The sequence below is a fragment of the Abrus precatorius genome, unplaced genomic scaffold (assembly GCF_003935025.1).
Source record: "Abrus precatorius isolate BTA unplaced genomic scaffold, Abrus_2018 Scaffold7, whole genome shotgun sequence".
Classification (NCBI taxonomy): Eukaryota; Viridiplantae; Streptophyta; class Magnoliopsida; order Fabales; family Fabaceae; genus Abrus; species Abrus precatorius.
The window spans coordinates 3,895,829-3,914,036 of record NW_020874417.1 but is presented as its reverse complement, the minus strand read 5'-3'; the positions used below and the strand labels follow the sequence as shown (position 1 = coordinate 3,914,036).

The 18,208-nt window shown below is 31.9% G+C and overlaps 2 protein-coding genes across 2 annotated transcripts; both read right to left on the bottom strand.

Moving 5' to 3' along the window:
• Positions 1-4,549: 4,549 nt before the first annotated feature.
• LOC113872177 (pentatricopeptide repeat-containing protein At3g09650, chloroplastic) lies at positions 4,550-7,182 on the bottom strand. The gene has a single exon (XM_027509508.1). It carries the CDS (start codon positions 7,120-7,122, stop codon positions 4,918-4,920), a length of 2,205 nt encoding a protein of 734 aa, XP_027365309.1. The 5' UTR covers positions 7,123-7,182; the 3' UTR covers positions 4,550-4,917.
• Positions 7,183-8,372: 1,190 nt separating this feature from the next.
• LOC113870789 (E3 ubiquitin-protein ligase UPL4) lies at positions 8,373-18,208 on the bottom strand. The gene is made up of 19 exons (XM_027507248.1): positions 17,953-18,208; positions 16,635-17,291; positions 16,434-16,544; positions 16,169-16,285; positions 15,899-16,057; positions 15,641-15,802; positions 14,530-14,682; positions 14,330-14,451; positions 13,114-14,245; positions 12,900-12,962; positions 12,178-12,448; positions 11,222-12,141; positions 10,862-11,092; positions 10,664-10,768; positions 9,475-9,555; positions 9,295-9,363; positions 9,061-9,189; positions 8,881-8,964; positions 8,373-8,762 (listed from the first exon to the last, which is right to left on the bottom strand). The coding sequence occupies exons 2-19, from the start codon at positions 17,256-17,258 to the stop codon at positions 8,697-8,699; spliced, it is 4,599 nt and encodes a 1,532-aa protein (XP_027363049.1). The 5' UTR covers positions 17,259-17,291; positions 17,953-18,208; the 3' UTR covers positions 8,373-8,696.

Sequence of the window (18,208 nt, the reverse complement as noted above, 5' to 3'; positions counted from 1 at the left end):
TGCTACCAAAAACCTAAAATATTAAAAAAAAATTGTATTTGCATTCACATTTTACTTTGTAAATCGTAAATTCAGAAGAAAATGAAGGAAGACACAAAGAAAGAGAATTAAAACCTTTTTTTGTTTTTCCGCAGAGATTTATTGTTTGTGTAAAGAGGAAAGAGGGAATGTGGTAACTGAACAGAGGGTTTGAATTGAGAGTTAAAAGTGAAAATAAAACAAAGAAGAAATTTGTTTGATGCATCCGAAGAGAGAGAAAAGCATGAAGCATTGAGAAAGCTTCCTTTCGTACCGGAAAGGAAAAGCGCAGTTCTTGTTGTTTTGAACGCGTGGTGACTATGACTATTTTTGTAATTTTCCATTTTCTTTTATTTTTCATTATAATTAATTCTAATTCTTTTTAATAATAATTTCTAGATTCCTTAGATCCTCGTAGTATAAATAGAATGATTCAGACAAAGATATATCCTATTACCCAAAAAAAATGTTTTTTTAATATTATTTTACAAAAAAATTATTTAATGTTTAAACACTCCAAATATCTAGTAACTAAGAATAATAAAAGAGAAGGTGTGAGAAAGATTTATTTATTTTTTTATATTCTCCTTTAATTTTTTCTTTTATTTAATAAAAATAAAGTTATTAAATATATATATTTTAAAATAATAAATATATTTTTATTTAGGAAAATATTAATATTAATCTTAATTTTTTTATTAATTTTATGTATTTAAAAGTTAAAAATTTGTATTGAGATTTTTTATATACTAAATATTTTCATAATAATTTTAAAAAACTAAAATTGGTCTTAAATTTTATTTTTACCATATTATTTTTATATATACTAAGTATTTATCTTAATAAAATTATTTTAATCAAACATAATTACCTACCTCTGATAAAAATATATGTAACCTAGATCAAAGGAAAAATATTTTTCAAAATATCTTTATTTATCTTAAAACATTTTTCATTATAAAAAATGATAAAAGTATTCATTTCATTTTAATAATATTTTTATTTACTAATATTTTACCTAGATATTTAAATATTTTTATAATTATATTTTAACTTTTAAAAGTAATTTTATATATAATTTTAGCATGTACAATATTGTACAGTATATATATATATATTTAAAATTGTAATTTTTAGAAGTGAATTTAATTACATTACATTTTATAATTTTATTTAAAAATATTATATATATTTATTCCGTGCAGTGATGAATAAATTAAAAAATATCATAATAATTTTATAATGAATAATTTTTAAAAATATATATCATTTAAAAAGATAAATAATATGAAAATATAACAACAATATTATGAAAATTGCTTAATTAAATAAAAATGAAATAAATACTTGAAATTCGCAATATCTACCGAATTCAAACTTTTACCCGAAGAATGAAAAGAAAGTAAAATGTCAAATTGGAATATGTAACCACATAAATATCTGTGCATTTTAACGACAAAGTTGCTGTGAGCACGTAAATACCTGTGCTGTTTTAATAACAACAGTTCAAATAACAGTTATGGCTCAAATTGTTGAACGATTCAAATTCATTTTAAATCAAAATGGATTCTCTATCATTATTATTTTTACGCTCTTCAATAAATTTTTTATTATTAATTTTATATTAAATAATTATAATGATTAATAAAAAAATTAATTTTGCTTAAACATTCTTAAATAAAAATATTAAAAATATTTATTATATTGATAATTTTTAATTAAAATTTTCTATTATTAATTATTTATCTTTTAATTCTAAAGATTTAAAGTAAATAAAATTTATAAAAGATGAGATTAATTAATAAAAAAATTACAATGAAATAAACTACCACCTAATTAGTTGTTTTCTTAAGAAGGCTGGAGGAATATATTTTTTTTAATTGCTGAAGGAAGATTTAACAGTACAAAAGTTAAATAATTTATTCCCATAGTAACCTTTAAATTCAGTTCTCTACTTAATTGACTAAAAATCTATATTATATAACATATTCTATATTATTATTTTTATCATTTTTTTTTTCATATGTATAAAGAATATATCTCAATTATTAAAATATAAAAAATAATTTTTAATGATTTAAACAAATATTTTTCTTTTTCTTAAAAATTAGACATATTTCGTGAAAACAGTAAGTAAAGATAGAAATATGTTAGACTTTATATAAGTAATTCTAACTTATTTAATAAAAATTTTATTAATTTTTAAAGTATCAACAGATAAAAAAAATTTATAAAAAAAAATACATTTATTATATTAAAGTTATAAAATTTTAATAAATATTTATTTTTCTAATAAATTTTTACTATTATTAGCTGAGGTTAACAAAATTCTTGAAATAATTTTAAAATTTAAATCTAACTTATTTTTATTATGATTTTTTTATTGAGTATAGTATTTTTTTTTTTTTTTAAATTTTGATTTGATCTAACTTTTTTAATAGTTTACTTGATATTGAGAATTTTAATAAGCTATTAAGTTTATGTAAACAGGCTATCAAACTGTATAAATAAGTATATTTCTATAAAGGTTATAAAATTTATATTTAAATAAAGTATAAAAAATAGTTTAATACCATAAATATTTATACTAAAATTACATATTGTCATTTATTATTTTTTTAAAAAAATTTCAATAAGCAACACTTTCTTTCTCTCTCTCACAGAAGATATGTACTAAGAATATTCTCTAACTCTAATAAAAATATAAAAAATTTTAAGTTAAGATTTTATTTATTTTAAATTTTAATTTATTTAATATAATGTAATATTATAATTTTTATATAAAATTATTTAATATATTATTATAACTTTTATAAATTTTAAATGATTTTTTATCAAGCCTCTTAAATTTAAGTTTAATTTATTTAATTAATTAAATATTTTAAAAATTTAAAATTAAGTTTGTTACTTAAATAAACTAAATTAAGTTAAGTTTTAAAAAAATTAAGATATAAATAAACTCCTATGGAATGGCTTAACTTATTTATATTTTCATCCTTAATTTTGAGAAAAAAAATTATCTTAATATTTATTATTAGTGTTACTTTAAAATTATGTTATATGTAATGAGAATAACATCATTTAGTGAAAGAAGAAATTCAAAGATAAACATTTAATTTTGAAAATTAATTCAACCTTTAAAATTTTTTTAAAGATAAGATTTTATGAAAAATAATTTAACTATTTTTTAAATCATGTAATTAATTTTTTATTAAAAAATTTTATTATATCAAGATATTTATTTTCAGACCTTAGAATTATCAAAGATAACTATGATTTTATCTTGAGTAATATTATATTTTTTTATTAATTTTTAGAATATTTTATTAGTTAGGTATTTAATAAAATAAATAAATTTAACATTTTAAAATAGAATTTTGTTTTTATATATTAAAATTGACAAAAAAAAAGACTATTAAATTAAGGATTTTATTAATTTTATCTGATTTTTAAATATCTATAAATAAAAAAAATTTATAAAAAAATACAGTTATTATATTAAAGTTATAAATATATAATAAATGTTTTTTAAATAAAATTTTATTATTGTTAAATATTTATCCTCAATCTTAAGAGCTGAGATTAACAAAACTCTTAAATTAATTATAAATAACTTAAAATAAACTTATCAATCAATTAATATTATAAGAAGATTTAATTTTAACTCTTAAAAATACTCTAAATCTCAATCTTTATTTTAATACACAAATTTTTTTTATTATTTATATAAAATCTCAAATACAATGCCTAGAGTTGTTTAGAAATGAAAATTTTGAAAGAAAAAGCAAAATTTATATTTTAAATAAATATATAAAATTAATATTTTTAAAAATAAAATATATAAATCAATATATTAATAAGAACTTAATATATTTGTAATCATAAATAATATATAATTATTTTAATTTAAAATTAAAAAAATATATCTTTTCTTTTTTCTCCTCTAAAAACTTCTTCCTATACATGAACTTTGAATCTTCTAATGTTGGCCATTTATAATTGAATAATAAATTAAAATAAAATAAAAATCTAAACCCTAAACTCTAAACCACCACTGCAATGCAAACTCATTTTTAAGAATTGTATTTAGTACGTTATTCTAGCCTACTTTTTATTTTGGACTTAAATAAAATCTCTATTATTAAAATTTATAGAAATTTCTTTCTTTATATTTTAAAATTATGTCACACAAAAATCCTCTTATTTTCTAAATGCTTTACAATTAAACTCATGTTATAATAAAATTTAAAATAATCAGTTATTTTTATATCTTCAAAATAATTAAAATTTAAATTATTTAATATCAATGAGAGACAATTTCTTAAAACTATTATAAAAGACTAACAAAAAAAAAAACATAGATGTAAACAAGTTCTATGTTAAATTGATTTTCTCACGATAAAATTTCATATATTTAACAAAACTATATATAAGTTTTGTATTTAATATTTTTAATAAACATTATATAAATCAGACGTATAAAAAACAACGAGAAAAGAGATAAAAATTAAATTACACATGATAGAATAAAATTTGATAGCATGTAATATAAAGTTTAAAGTACCATATGAATTGTACAAAATAGAATAATTTACACGATATATTCTATACAATACAGAATGTAGAAAGTTAATTTTGTAAAAATGTTTTTACTAAAATATACTATATTATAAATTTATGGTATTATATTAATCTTTTGAAACATAAAAAGTAAGATATAAAAGATCCATGATTCTCTTGTGAATGCAAGAAAGAGTGGACACCGATGTGCTAAAAAAAATCACAAAAATTTCCCTTTTCCTTAAGTTACATTGATTTTCTACATTCTAGTGTACACGATCCCTTACTTACACTAGAGTTTGTTTTGACACAGCATGATGTAGCAGCATGAGCAAGCAACTAAACCCAATCAGTGGTAGTAGATTCATACCCCTCCATAGGTTGTAACCGCCACTCACTTCCATCATAATAGGAATTAGGCAAACCCAGCCAAAACTTGAAAGCCTCAGCAGCCCTTTTTCTCTCTACTCTTCTGTCTTGTCTAGCCTTGGAAGCATGCTTACTAGTGAACATTCTTGAATGCATTTCCACATAGATTCTAGTAAACTTGGTCTTGTTGGGAGCAATCCCATTCTCTTCCATGCAAGCCACAATTTCCAAAGCCTTTCTAAAGAAAGCAGCCCTCACACATATATCAGCAAGAGTATCTAAAAGCCCTTCATCAGGTATCAATGGGGAAACATTAGAACAATCAACCTTGCCCCTTTCCTTTCCCACTTCCCACCTTTCTTTCACTTCATTCCAAAGAATAAGTGCCTCTCCTGGTTTCCTAGCCCAAGCAATTCCATTGGCTAAACTCCCATAAGTGCCCACATCAGGATTAAGCCCATTCTCCTTCATCTTCTGAATCACTTTCTTTGCTTCTTCCACTAACCCCAACCTACAATACCCTTCAACCAGCATGTTCCAGGCAATTGAATCCGCCTTCACTCGCGGGTCATTGACCATCTCATCAAAGACCCTGCGAGCCAGCTTTGGTTGACCCGAGAAAGCAAAAGCTTTCATCAAAGTAGTGTAACTAATCTTGGTGGGAGCTATCCCTCTTGCCCTCATCTCATTGAAGAAGGAAAGAGCTCCAGCACTGTCATCAACCAAAATACACCCATCAATGAGTATATTATAGGACACCACATCAGGCTGAATCCCTACATCATCAGCCATCTCCTTAAGCAACTCTCTCGCCTTATCTATCTGCAGCTGTTTGCAATAACCCTTAAGGAGAATGTTGTATGTTATGCGATTGGCAGGCACACCAATCCTTGTCATTTCAGCAAGAACTTGACGAGCACGGTCCATGGAACCAACCTTGACAAGTGCTGAAACCACAGTGGTGTAAGAAACATGATCAGGGTGACTACCCTTATCATCCTGATGCCGCATTGCCTCGAGCATTCTCACTGTGTCACTAACACGCCCTGCTTTCATATAACCCTTCATTAGAGTGGTGTACATCCTTGTATTTGGAGCATATGCTTTTGGCAACAAGGGTGGTTCATTCCCACTCTTATCCATCAAATTCGGAAGCAATTTCTTAAAAACAAAATATTCTTCTTCTACACCACCACCACCACCATCATCATTATCATTATCATTTTCACTTGAATATTCTAAATTAGACTCCCTAAGTAATTTGCAAAGGTCTTTCCTTTGTTCCCTCATTGCTTGAACAACTTTCTCAGCAATTTCCAAATCACCAAATTCAACATAAGCAGAAACAAGGGAATGCAAAGTGGTGATACAAAGAGGAATACCCAACTGAAGAACCCTTTCCAAAATAAACACTAGCAAGTCCTTTCTATCAATTTTAACACACAGCTTCATCAATGTGTTATAACTGAGCGCATCAGGTTCAACATTGAACTGAGGCATTTCGTCGAACAGTTGGCAGAACGCCTCGGCGTCGCCTAAATTCGCGCAGGCATTAAGCGCGGCGTTTAGCGCCGCCGTGTCGGGGCGCGAATCGGCGGCGAAGTCAGGGTCGGGGAGTTTCCGGAGGCGGCGCGTGACTGCACGGAAGAGTTTGAGCGCGTCAGAGGGGCCGTCATCGGGGGAGCAAGCGAGGCGGGCGACGACGGCGGTCCAGGCCTTGACGTGGGGGAGGTAGCCGGAGCGAAGCATGGACTTGACGAGAGAGGCCGCGTAGAGGGTGTGGCCGGCCTTGGCGGCGGCGACGGCGAGGAGGCCGAGGGAGTTGGAGTCAAGGCGGTGTAGCTGGCGTTCATGGCGGAGGCGCGTGACGATGGATTGGGCGCGTGTGAGGGAGGAGAGGGTGTTCTGATAAGATAGTTGGGAGACTAAGCGGCTAAGGCAAGTGGGGTTTGGGAGGTGAGCGGAGTTGGTGTAAGCGAGCCAAGCTTCTTCAGTTTTGCGTTCGCGTAAGAGAAAAAGAAGGTTTTGGTCGCGTGGTTGGGAGGTTGTGGTTGTGGCGAGTGAGGGGTTGGCGTGTGAGATGGTGAGTTTGAAGGGAGGGGAAGGGTGGTGAGAGTGTGGGAATGGTGAAGTGGAGGTTGTAGAGAACGGAGTTTGTAGTAATGTTGCGTTCATGGCTGATGTTGCTCCCCCATTTCAGAAAACAGGATAAGGAAAGAAAAAGGTTTATGTTATGTGTACGTGTATACTTCTGGTTCGTGCAGATACTAGGAAAGAAAAATTAAAAATATGAATTATAATGTATTTTTTATTTAGTTGAAGAAATAAAGAAAGGATAATAATAATAATAATTGACTTTTGATTTTGGAAACAATTTTTTATTTTTATTTAATTTATTTTCAGCTTTTTTCTCTGGAACAAATAGGGGATTGATGAAAAACAAGAAAAAAGGAAAGAAAATTTAAAAAGCGTGGTAGATTGTGCAGGCAGATATATGCACGATAAACATTAATCAGTGCTTTTAAGAGAATGATTAAATAAAAAAATTACTGCAAAAAGTATAATTTCTAATAAAGAAGTTTTTAATGTATGTTTAATGTAACTTCTAATAATTTTTATTAAATTTTAATGAGCACCCTTAAGTAGCAATACCTTAGGTATAAATATGATTGTTGCTATAGATTTTTGGGAGATGTTGTAATAATGGAATTGCTACTGAATATGTTTTTTGGGTTCCGTCCTCTAGTTTTTCTCATGCACTTCACCTGCCGCAAGGAAATGGATGGATTCGGATAGTCTGCATTGCATACAACTCCAACCATATTTAAAAAAGAAGTATCTTCTCATATCTGTGTTACATTTGATCTTATCGTTAAAATTTGTACAATTTGTACCATATCTTGAACTTCAACGGCTTATGTACATTTCATATTTGAGTAGACTTGCAGATTTGCTAAGATGAACAGAAAAAACATACAATTATATATCAATTGTACAGTCAATTATAATTCAAAACCCAACAACTCAATTCCTTAAATTCACTTGATAGTTTAAAATTAATCAATTTTGCATGTACAGAAAATCTTTTAGAAGCTTTTGTAGTTTTGAACTATCAAGAACCTATAGTCAGAAATCCTTCCTTACATTCAATTCATTCTTATAAACACGAGTTTAACTTTTAAGGCGGATTTAGAACCTACAGGCTACATAATTAGTGTGTGATACCACTTAAGCTTTCACATTCACAACTAAGCAAAATTTTAGACAGTTGCTTAATGTGAGCTCAAGTCATCTCAATTTTTTTACATGTCACATTGCAAAACTGTAAATGGAAGTAAAAATGATAAATAAGAAAAATGCGGTACGAAACTTCCAAGGGAAATCCAATATCCCAGGTGTAGGCAGAAGCAAAGAAAGCAGCTATTATAATTGCACGTCAACGACTAATAAATATTAATGATAAAAGTTCCTGTACATAAAATACTGTACATCAAATATCAAAGCATGACCCTGGAAAGTGCCCTCCGTTTCTGTACAGCTGACACTAGTCAATCAACTAAACTATCAGCATGCTGCTATGTACACACCCCCAACAATTTAGTCAGTGAAGACAGTAGCTCCATCCCCAAGTAGCTCGTTGTGAGCACCACTGCCAGCAACTCGTTAACAACCTTATTTACATTACTATCACTTACCCTAATAATTACATCTTCATGATTCAAAATACGGATCCAGTCAAGAGAGTGAAGTTATGAAAGGTGGAAAGATCCTTGACCCTCCGTTATGGCATACAAGAGCTTCTCTTTCATCCTTTCCTGAAAATGAATAAAGTACCAAAGAATATTTTAGGCTCAAGAAAAAAAAAAAAATCTAAAATATGTTTGATGTGTTTTTACTAATATAAGTTTGGAATAGTGAAAATTGGAGCGATACTTTTGATGAGTACGGAGGTAGCTTAAGATAATTTGCACAAGTCATCACACTTGGTAGGTCTGTGTCTGCCCGGTTGCTGCAATGCTGTTAAAACACAAACGGGTATAAGTAGAAAATACAAAGAAAACAATCAAGTACAAAAGTCACACTGAAAAATATGAAGTATAATCTGGTGTACACCTTTCGGACAATAGTCAACTTTGGGTTGAGAGATGCCAATCCACCTGGAGGAAGCCGGGGTGCACCTGTCACAAACTGCAGAAATGCTCGTCGCTGTTCATGGTCAAACTCTCGAATAATCTCCAACAACTGAGTCCACAGCAGTAGGTAGTTCATAAATTATGAGATTCAGGTTATAAAAAAAAGAATTCAGAACATATGATCAGACGTATGTAAAAGTACAAGAATGCTTACATTAACAATAGGAGGACTGCTAGCAGTGTACCCATGATCGAACTTAATGTGATCTGCCAGCTCATTGATCTGGTAACAAGACATTATTATTATTGTTGTTGTTGTTAGTGCTCTTCCTATCCTCTCTACAAGAAAAGGAAATGTATACCAATTGATTAAGAAAATGAAATTTATACTCACAGCCCAAGAATCGTACTCTCCACAGAGCATACGCTCAAGCTCTTCTTCATTGAAAATCTGTAGATGTTTGATGGGGAAAACCTGAAAGTTGAAAACAAGTTTGAAAGAAAAAAAGGAATTTAAAATGACAACAAAATATATCAAAAATTAAATGGTAAATCCTAAGGAAAACCTAATATTAAGTGTACTAATGTTGATGACCTGTCATGAACACATACAGAAATAACTTACTAAACAGTTGAGACACTAAACCTATTTATGATATTATATTAAACAAAAGTATCACATATAAACAGCATAATAGTCCAAGTATTTGACCTAGGTTCCGTAGTCTTAAACATCAGACTTCTCTCAGTGAATCCCTGCTCTAATTTGCCAGCATATAAAGGATAATGAAAACGAGGGCACTAAATGAAGTACAAGATTATATCAATGCCAACATCAGACACAGATATGCATGAAGTTCCAACAGCCATGTACATTACCCAAGGAATTTAGCAACAATTGTAAAACCTACTTAGACACCTGATCGATTGATCAGAGAACACATAATAATAATGAGAGGCCAGACAAATGAACTGGACACCAAACAAAAGAACAGATGTATAATAAGTTGTAGCCAGGGTGGTTTTTTTTACTCTCAGCTTTTTTCAACAAAGCATCTATTTTCTCTCTTTCCCGTCCTTTTTCTCCAAAACTCGTCTAGTTCAAAAATGGGAGCCATAGCTCATAATGCAGCCCTTCAAACGACAAAAGATAATAACACTCTTACTCTTGTTTACAGAAGTTAGCTTCAAACACAGCTCATTTTGTCCATCATGTATTATGTAAAGGTAGGTCAAAACTTATGTGTTGTTTTTTACATGTTGTTAGTATTATTTACCAATTAAAATTAAAGTTTTATTTTAATAGTAGGTTTGCAATAAATGTTATTGTAGATTACAGAGATAAAATTATAATTTCAATTAGTAAACAATACTGATAGCACCTAAGTTTTGCCCTTATGAAACCCCAATTTTTTTGGGCTTTTTTTCCCTTTTGAGATGCAATTCTCTTCAATTTTATCAGACACAGACTGAAACAACCAAAAAGTTCCTTGTTTTAATTTAAACAGTGGGTCATTACTCATTTGAAAAAACAGAAGCAGCTAATAAAGAATTTTGACTATTATTAAGACAAAGAGAAAGACCTGGTTAAAGCCAGACTTAAAAGCTTCCAGTTGTCGTGAAATTCCAGACCTCACAGTTGCATCCACAATTAGTGAAACATAGTCCTCCAGGTTTCTCATATTTACCTACAAAAAATGATGAACACATATAGCTTCTATTCTGCCATTGAAGTTATTAAAGAAAAAATTGAATAGCAAAAATATTAAGCAATGCCTTACCATGGAATGATCAGGCCCTGAAGCAAGAACAATATCAGGATAGCCAGGAAGAGTAAAATCAATATAAAGATCATCAATTCTGGTATCTCGAAAGCTCAGTTCATATTGCAATTCAGAATTCCCTCCACAGACAGATTCCACAATTTTTTTCCGGTTAATTAGTGCTTGAAACTCTCGCAGCACCCTACCAAGCCCAGGGTCAAGGGACTGTATGTCATAGAGAGAAAGTTCCTACAAAAACATGGTAATAAGCACATAGAGAGATTCAGTCAGTTATAATGTACATTATTATAAATTTTAGTTTGTGTTGCTGGTTGCAAACTCATGAGAAGTTTGTCAATTGAATCCAAAACTGATTACCTTTCCAAGAATAAGTTTATAGAAGGCTTTAGAGAAGTGGAGATCTAAGACCCTTCCATCTTGAAGTGCTTTAGCAACAACTTGGCCTAGAAGGAAAAATCTCTTTTTTACTTCAGAGAACTGTATGTCACTGGATGTATCTTGTACTGATAACCACGGACGAGGAAAGAGTCCACAAAGAGAATAGACTCCAATTTCCTCAGCCTGCCAATTTGTCTTGACGGTAAAGGAAGAAGAGTCCTCTCTCCACATACCCAAGCCAGATTTCTGGAACTCCTGGCACACCAACGTGTAAAATTCCAAAGTTGGTCCAAGACCAGTGCCCACTTCTTCATCATATTCCACTTCAAGAACCACTTTATTACTGGCATGTAGGTCCATCATTTGTGCAGCAGACTCCAGAATACGGTCACGATAAACTAAAAATTTCTTTCGAGCCAATCCACCAGGGCTCAGTCGCCTGTCATTCACTGTTCCTGAGCTGCTGTAGGACATATGAGGTTGAATTTGTGGGTGACCAAATGCTTCCAATTTGAAGTACTTGCATCTTGCCTCGAAACTAAATAGAAAAGGACATGAAGCCATTAATTGACAACACCACAAAGGCATACCACCAATGGATACTGCCAAAGAGTCCCTCATCTGTTGCTCTAGCTTCTCTGTCAACTTAGAGCTTACAAACTCATTTTGTTGCACAGAAGGAACTGTTATTTTTAGGTCATCCAGGTTATCAACTTTCCCTTCAGCAAAAGCACAAATTCTTTCACGGGATATAAGGTGAGATATAAATCTGTTCATGCCTTCTAAGCTCTTAAGAAGAAACAAAATGTCATAAGTTGGACTTGACTTCTCCAAATCAGAAATAAGATCAACAGAGAACATGTCTGAGAAAAAAGGAGTATGCTGATAATAAGCTAGAACTTTATCATTAGAGAAATCTTGATGCGAAGAATGACAGTCTGGAGGTATTATGTCCTCAGGTTTCACAGCCCTTCCATAGGTTAATATATGCGCTTGACACCATAGTTTTGCAGTAGAAAAAGAATCATTTTGTTTAATTAGATGGCGAAGAATTGCCTGATATAAAGTCAATTTATGATCCAGACATTGTCCTTCAAGGTAAAAAACAAGTTTTTGAGAAGTTTCATCACTACAAGATGAAGGATCCTGTCTTTCTAGCGTTGAGTCTGGTTCTGCACTGAATTGCAGTTCTTGTTCACCATACCCCTATTAGAAATATGCAAAAAAGTTTATATATATTCTTAAGTGCACATAAAATTATAATATACTTGTTATAATGATTCATGATAAAACAGAAAATAAAATAAGTAGCAGATTTTATTTTATTTTATTGAGAGAGAGATACAATAAGAACAGCATAACTAGCAAGCATTAATTTCAGCATAGCACAAATGTTAATTCAAGAATACCAAAAAATAGAAAATTATCAAGCATCAAGACATCTCAAATTCTCAAAAACAAATAGAAAATTATCTTCAAGTAATCAGAAAAAATATAATGTTGGTTGATAAATGTTAAAAACAAATAACACAAATTAGAAAATGCATCAACACTACATGCAAAGAACAATTATTTAGAATAAGTATTAACTAAGTTTGACACAAATAATAAACAAGAATAATCTGCATTATTAACTAATTAGAAATATTATTACTACCTGAGTTCCAGAGGATGACGATTCCCCAGCATTCACATCGACAGACAACTTTGGCTTTTCTCTCTGCAAAATATGTGTAGTTGTATTAAAAAAAAATTTAAATTAAGAAACAACCATTCAATTCCCAAAAATAAGACAAATTTACAAACGAAATGACACAGACACACACAAAAAGACACTTCCATTCATAAATAACCATGATTACAAATCTTACCTGTGTTTCGGAGAGATCTGTAGTCATGTCAGCAGGCCCCAAAATTACTGGGATTTCAACTGGGCAGGAACTTGCATTTGATGGTGATTGAAGGGGTGGGCTTTCGGGTTGCAACACTTGGATGGATGATGGACTAACATGCTCTGTGCTTTTGACACTGACCTTTGGCCGTAGATATCTTTCAATGGAATCCAAAGAGGAAAATGGGTCAACAGTAAGAAAATCATCAGTGTAGTCATTCAGCAAAGTCTCATTATCACCCCTGACAAAACGGACTTTCAAACTAGGATAAGGAATGGAACACCCATTAGGAACGGTAGCATATGAATTTCTCAGTTTTGGCCCATTGCTCAGAATAATAGGGAAAGCTTCCAATGAAGTCAGGGCACTCTGCAGGTTCCTAATTAATATAGAAAGGGGAGTTTCACCAGAGAGAGGCTGAGCAGCACATAAGCATACACTAGCCAAAGCCTCAAAACGTTTTTCTATGACAGCAACCTGTACTGCCTTTTTTTCCATTGTATACTGACCAACAGATAAAAAGTTAGCAAGTGACTTCACAACTCCACTTTCAATAAATTCAAAAGTCGAAACCTGTTCCTTGCCAGTAAGTTTGTTCATAATCTGATACAGTATACTATTGATCTTCTCTTCATGCAAAGCAAGAGCACTACTGTCAGTAGACATGCTCAACAAATCATTAGAAAGTGCTCGGAGATTCTGTAGAATATCAGTCAATCCTTTCTCAGAGTCATATAATTCTGGAGCTAAGTATTTTGTTTTAATCATCTCTGCAAGATTATAAACAGAGTCTTTGTCAAGTTTGCAATTTCCAGCTTCTGATGATGTAGGAGATTGTCCAGTTGAAAATGCATAACATAGGCACTTGAGGGCCTCTCTTGAAGCAGACTTTTGACTGGCATCCAACGACAGCTGAATGCCACTAAATACCGGATACATCAATTGTGAAGATTTTTCTGGTGTTAAGAGTGCATCAATGGCAAAAAAGACACCTTCCTTAACAAACAGCTTCAAGAAATCATCTGAAAAATTTTGAAGGATTATCTCAACAATTTGTAAGGCTAGCATCAGCATGTGGTGATCCTTTCGAGTGAATACTCCAGCCAAAAAACTGCCATATTAACCAGATAAAAATCATCAATATATTTAACAAAATGCATTTTATATTGCAACAGTAAGGAAAAGGTTATTTCACCTTGAAATATTGGCATTCTTAAGCAATTCAACAAGCATGTCAGATTTGCTCAAACAAACTAGCTTGTACATAACAGATAAACATCCGTGGCAAACATATAAACTCGCACCAGAGTTGAACACCTGTAAAAGGATGAAGTGGGTATTGCAATGTAATAAAAAAGGAAGAGAACTTAGCTAATTACAAGAAAATAAACGAACCTGGATTAACATGGGAAACACATCCATCCCAAGCCTTTGCAGGAGATCTGGGCGATTAGCTAGAAAGGATTCTTTGTCTAGCATCAGTTGATCATTCTGATCTTTAGCCCCACCAGGGAGAAGCTCATTTAGCAATTTGAGTACTTCATAAACCTAGAAAGTCAGCAAACTATATGACAAATCTTTCATGATGCTTATTTTTAAGAAATCCCTCAAATGACACAAACTTGAGTTTATAAGAAGAAAAAACCTTCCCTTGCATTTCTGAATGACAGTGCTAAATAAATATGAAGAAAAATCTTCAACAAACAAAACAAGAGGAATAAATTTAACTCTAAATACCTAATGCAGTATGGCTCAAGTCATAAGAATTTTCTAAAGAAAATGAATTCACCAGTAATCTATGAATCAAGATTGTTCACAACTAAACTGGCCAGTGCTAAATAATGATAAATTTCACCTACCAAATCGATTAGAATACAACATATATCTAGGAGATACAAAATAATGTTTGTAAACTTTTGGATGCATTTTTCCTTAAATTTCCAAAGGATATTCATGTTTGATTATTAAGACTGCCCAACTTAATAGATTGATTTGGATGTTTTTGAAGGACATTTATCTGGACCACCAAGCCAATGGGAAAGGAGGATAAATAGTCAGGTGGAGGATCAAACATCCAATATCCAACACCGGTTATGGGGATACAGAGCCATATTGTCATAGATTCTCAGATATGAACAAGTAATTGTGCCCGCACACTCAATCCATTTTTCAGTTTGATTAAAGGCTTTTTTTAATTGAAAGAAGATTATAAATTTTTTTAATAATCGTTAGTTTTTGAAAAAAATGTGAAAAAACCAAAAAAATGTTTGTGTTTTCTCAAAAGCTACAAACATCTGAAAAAAAGGTCTAATAAAGTTGTACCCCATAATTAATTTTCTAAGCTTGAAGAAATGGACCAGTTGTTAATACGAAAACATTACCAACTACCAAATTCAACACAACCAAACGAAAATGTTAATACTCTCCACTTTTGAAACAGGAAATTAATCAAACTGCGCTGCTGCACACCAGTTAAAGACAATGGTGTCAAGCATTAGCTGCATACCCGATTACAATGTCCATCACCAAGCTGTGACGTTGAGACTCCATGTGAGAGGTCAAATGTAGATAATATATCTCTCAATATGCTGCTTATATTGAGCTCATATAAAGTCCTGAAGGCTACAACTGATCCAGATGAAAGTTTGACAAGTAATCCTATCAATCCCTGCCAAGCAAAATAATAGATTCATATCAACTTCGAAGTTCATAAGAATAAGGGGGAAATTTTTAGGATAAGAATTTGACAGGAAAAAATGCTTACATTGTAAATTAATTGAGATAGGGTTGTCCGTCCATTTAAACTTAAAAGATGTGTAACATGTTGGATCAATCCATGCTTACAAAGTTCATCCAACATTTCAGAGGACTGAGCAACTCGCTCCACAATTTTGATTAAGCAGGTAGCAACATTTTCGACAAGCTTCAGAAGTACATTTGCAGGTCAGTAAATATTACAAAAAGAAGATGAAACCACAACAGAATGAACAGATACAAATTTGCATTACAACCATCTTAAATTCATTATTGGTACCTGGCGATCCTCATACTGAAGAAGATTGCATAATATGGGCACAGCCTCCATGAAAGGTGAAGGGCTTTCAGAAGGAAGCTTCTTACATATGTTCACCACAGTAGAAAGAGCCACTCTCTGGTGAAGGGGGGAGAGAATGTGTAAAACAAGAAAACAATTCTTCACTCCTCTATTAACTTACACTATAACATATTGATTTTTAAGGATGGCAAAAAATAATGGTCATTACTCTTAAAGATGATGCCCTGTTGTGCTAGAGACTTACCTGTATGCTTGTTGAGAAGAAGTCAATAAAGTTTAAAACAGCCATAATTGCCCCAGCCTGTAAGCAAGCAAGTGGTTGCTCTCGAGATATTTTCTCCAATGCTTGGAGACACTACATAAATACAACATCAATAACTTATATTCCTTTATTTCTATTAAAAAACATATATTACAGACGAACAAACAAGCAAGTAATAATTACTTGTTCAGCCACATCTTGATACTGGATAGCCAATAATCTTTGACATAAAGCAGGAACAGCATCATGGCGAACAAGAAAACCAGCTGACCGAGGATACAAATCACATATATAGGTGATAGCCCTTATAGAAAACAACATTATGTCTGGGTTACTCTCATGCTTTGCCAGCTTTACAAGTAGTGGTGATAACAAGTCTGAAGTCATGCTGGAAAGTGAACCCTCTGTGCAAAATGACAAAACTTCACAAAGTTCGGTAAGTATAGCTAACTGACCAGAAGGTTCAGTCTCCCCACTCAAGCTAGAGATAATATTTTTAAATTTTCCATGATCACTGGATAGTCTCCGCCTATGATATTCATAGAGACTGTTATGATGCTGCTCCATGTCATCTGAATCACATGATCCATAAGTTGAATCCTTCTCTGGCTCTCCCTCTGATCGGCTAGAAGCCGAAGCAGATGATGAAGTATCCATGTCATTATCATGGGCTTCCACTGTTGACTGTGTTGAATTCATATGGGTTTGAGCTGATGAGTTTGAAGAACTTGGTCTAGAACTGCATGCCCGCTTATCGGCAGGCAGTCCATCTGTCATTTCTGAACGCTTTTGACCTCGACTTTCCATTAATTGCTTCTACACCCCAATGGAAGAAGACCCCTGTGCAGTTCAAAACATCGTCAATTTTCATTCATTATCATAACTCCTCAATCACATATAGGCCAAACAACTTTGGATTCTGAGCCAAAAACTGACATTGTGTCATTTCAGTTCTTTTGGATAAAAAAAAAGGTAAGCTCATAACTCCAGTCCAAAGCAACCAAACTCTTCCCTCATTCAAAGCTGTCCACGAATATAAACAGCACAAGCAACCATTTTTCTTAATTTTCAACATCATTCCAGTTAATCAGTCATCACATCAGGCCGAACCTCAATCCCTCAAATTAAAAAAAGTGAAAGTGCTGCAGTAGGTGTCCGTCCATGATGCATTCTCATAACATCAAAACATCACAAACCACTTTGCTTCCCACCAAGGAAATCGCATTAGGAGCAAAAGACTAAATCAATTTAAAAGAAAACAACCGAAACCTCAAACAAACAAATCAAAACCAACAAGTTCCACAATAGATATTACACAAACACGTCCTGAGTGCATCACGAACAAAGGGTAAAAAAAATATGTTTAAAACATTAAATACAAAAAAGGACAAAGCAATCATAATGAAGAAACAAACAATGACAGCAAAAATAACACGATCAGTGACGAAAACTTTAAGACTCAAAACGGCAACAGTTTCAATGGTTATCTGTGTTGTAGTACCTAGTCGTAGTTCTTAATCGGTCTTCGAGAAAGTCGAAGACCCAGTTTTTGAATGAACAAAATAAACACGATTTTATGGTGATTTTTAAGGAAACGCTTTCCTTCTATCTTCTCCTGCGTCTTCGTCTCACTTTATCGCCGAATTGTTTCCTCTGAGAGAGAATAAGAGATTGAATTGATAAACGATTGCCGAAATTATAAAATAAAAATAATAACAGAAATTGGAGAAAACCAAGGGAGAGGGTGATTGCACACG

What these genes read in the sequence shown, in the direction of transcription:
- LOC113872177 (XM_027509508.1), bottom strand. Translation starts at nt 7,122, where the DNA reads ATGAACGCAACATTACTACAAACTCCGTTCTCTACAACCTCCACTTCA.
- LOC113870789 (XM_027507248.1), bottom strand. Translation starts at nt 17,258, where the DNA reads ATGGAAAGTCGAGGTCAAAAGCGTTCAGAAATGACAGATGGACTGCCT. An exon ending in TATCTCAATTAATTTACAAT is followed by an intron (nt 15,803 to 15,898) that starts GTAAGCATTTTT and finishes TTTGCTTGGCAG; the next exon opens with GGATTGATAGGATTACTTGT. An exon ending in AGTTGACTATTGTCCGAAAG is followed by an intron (nt 8,965 to 9,060) that starts GTGTACACCAGA and finishes GTGTTTTAACAG; the next exon opens with CATTGCAGCAACCGGGCAGA.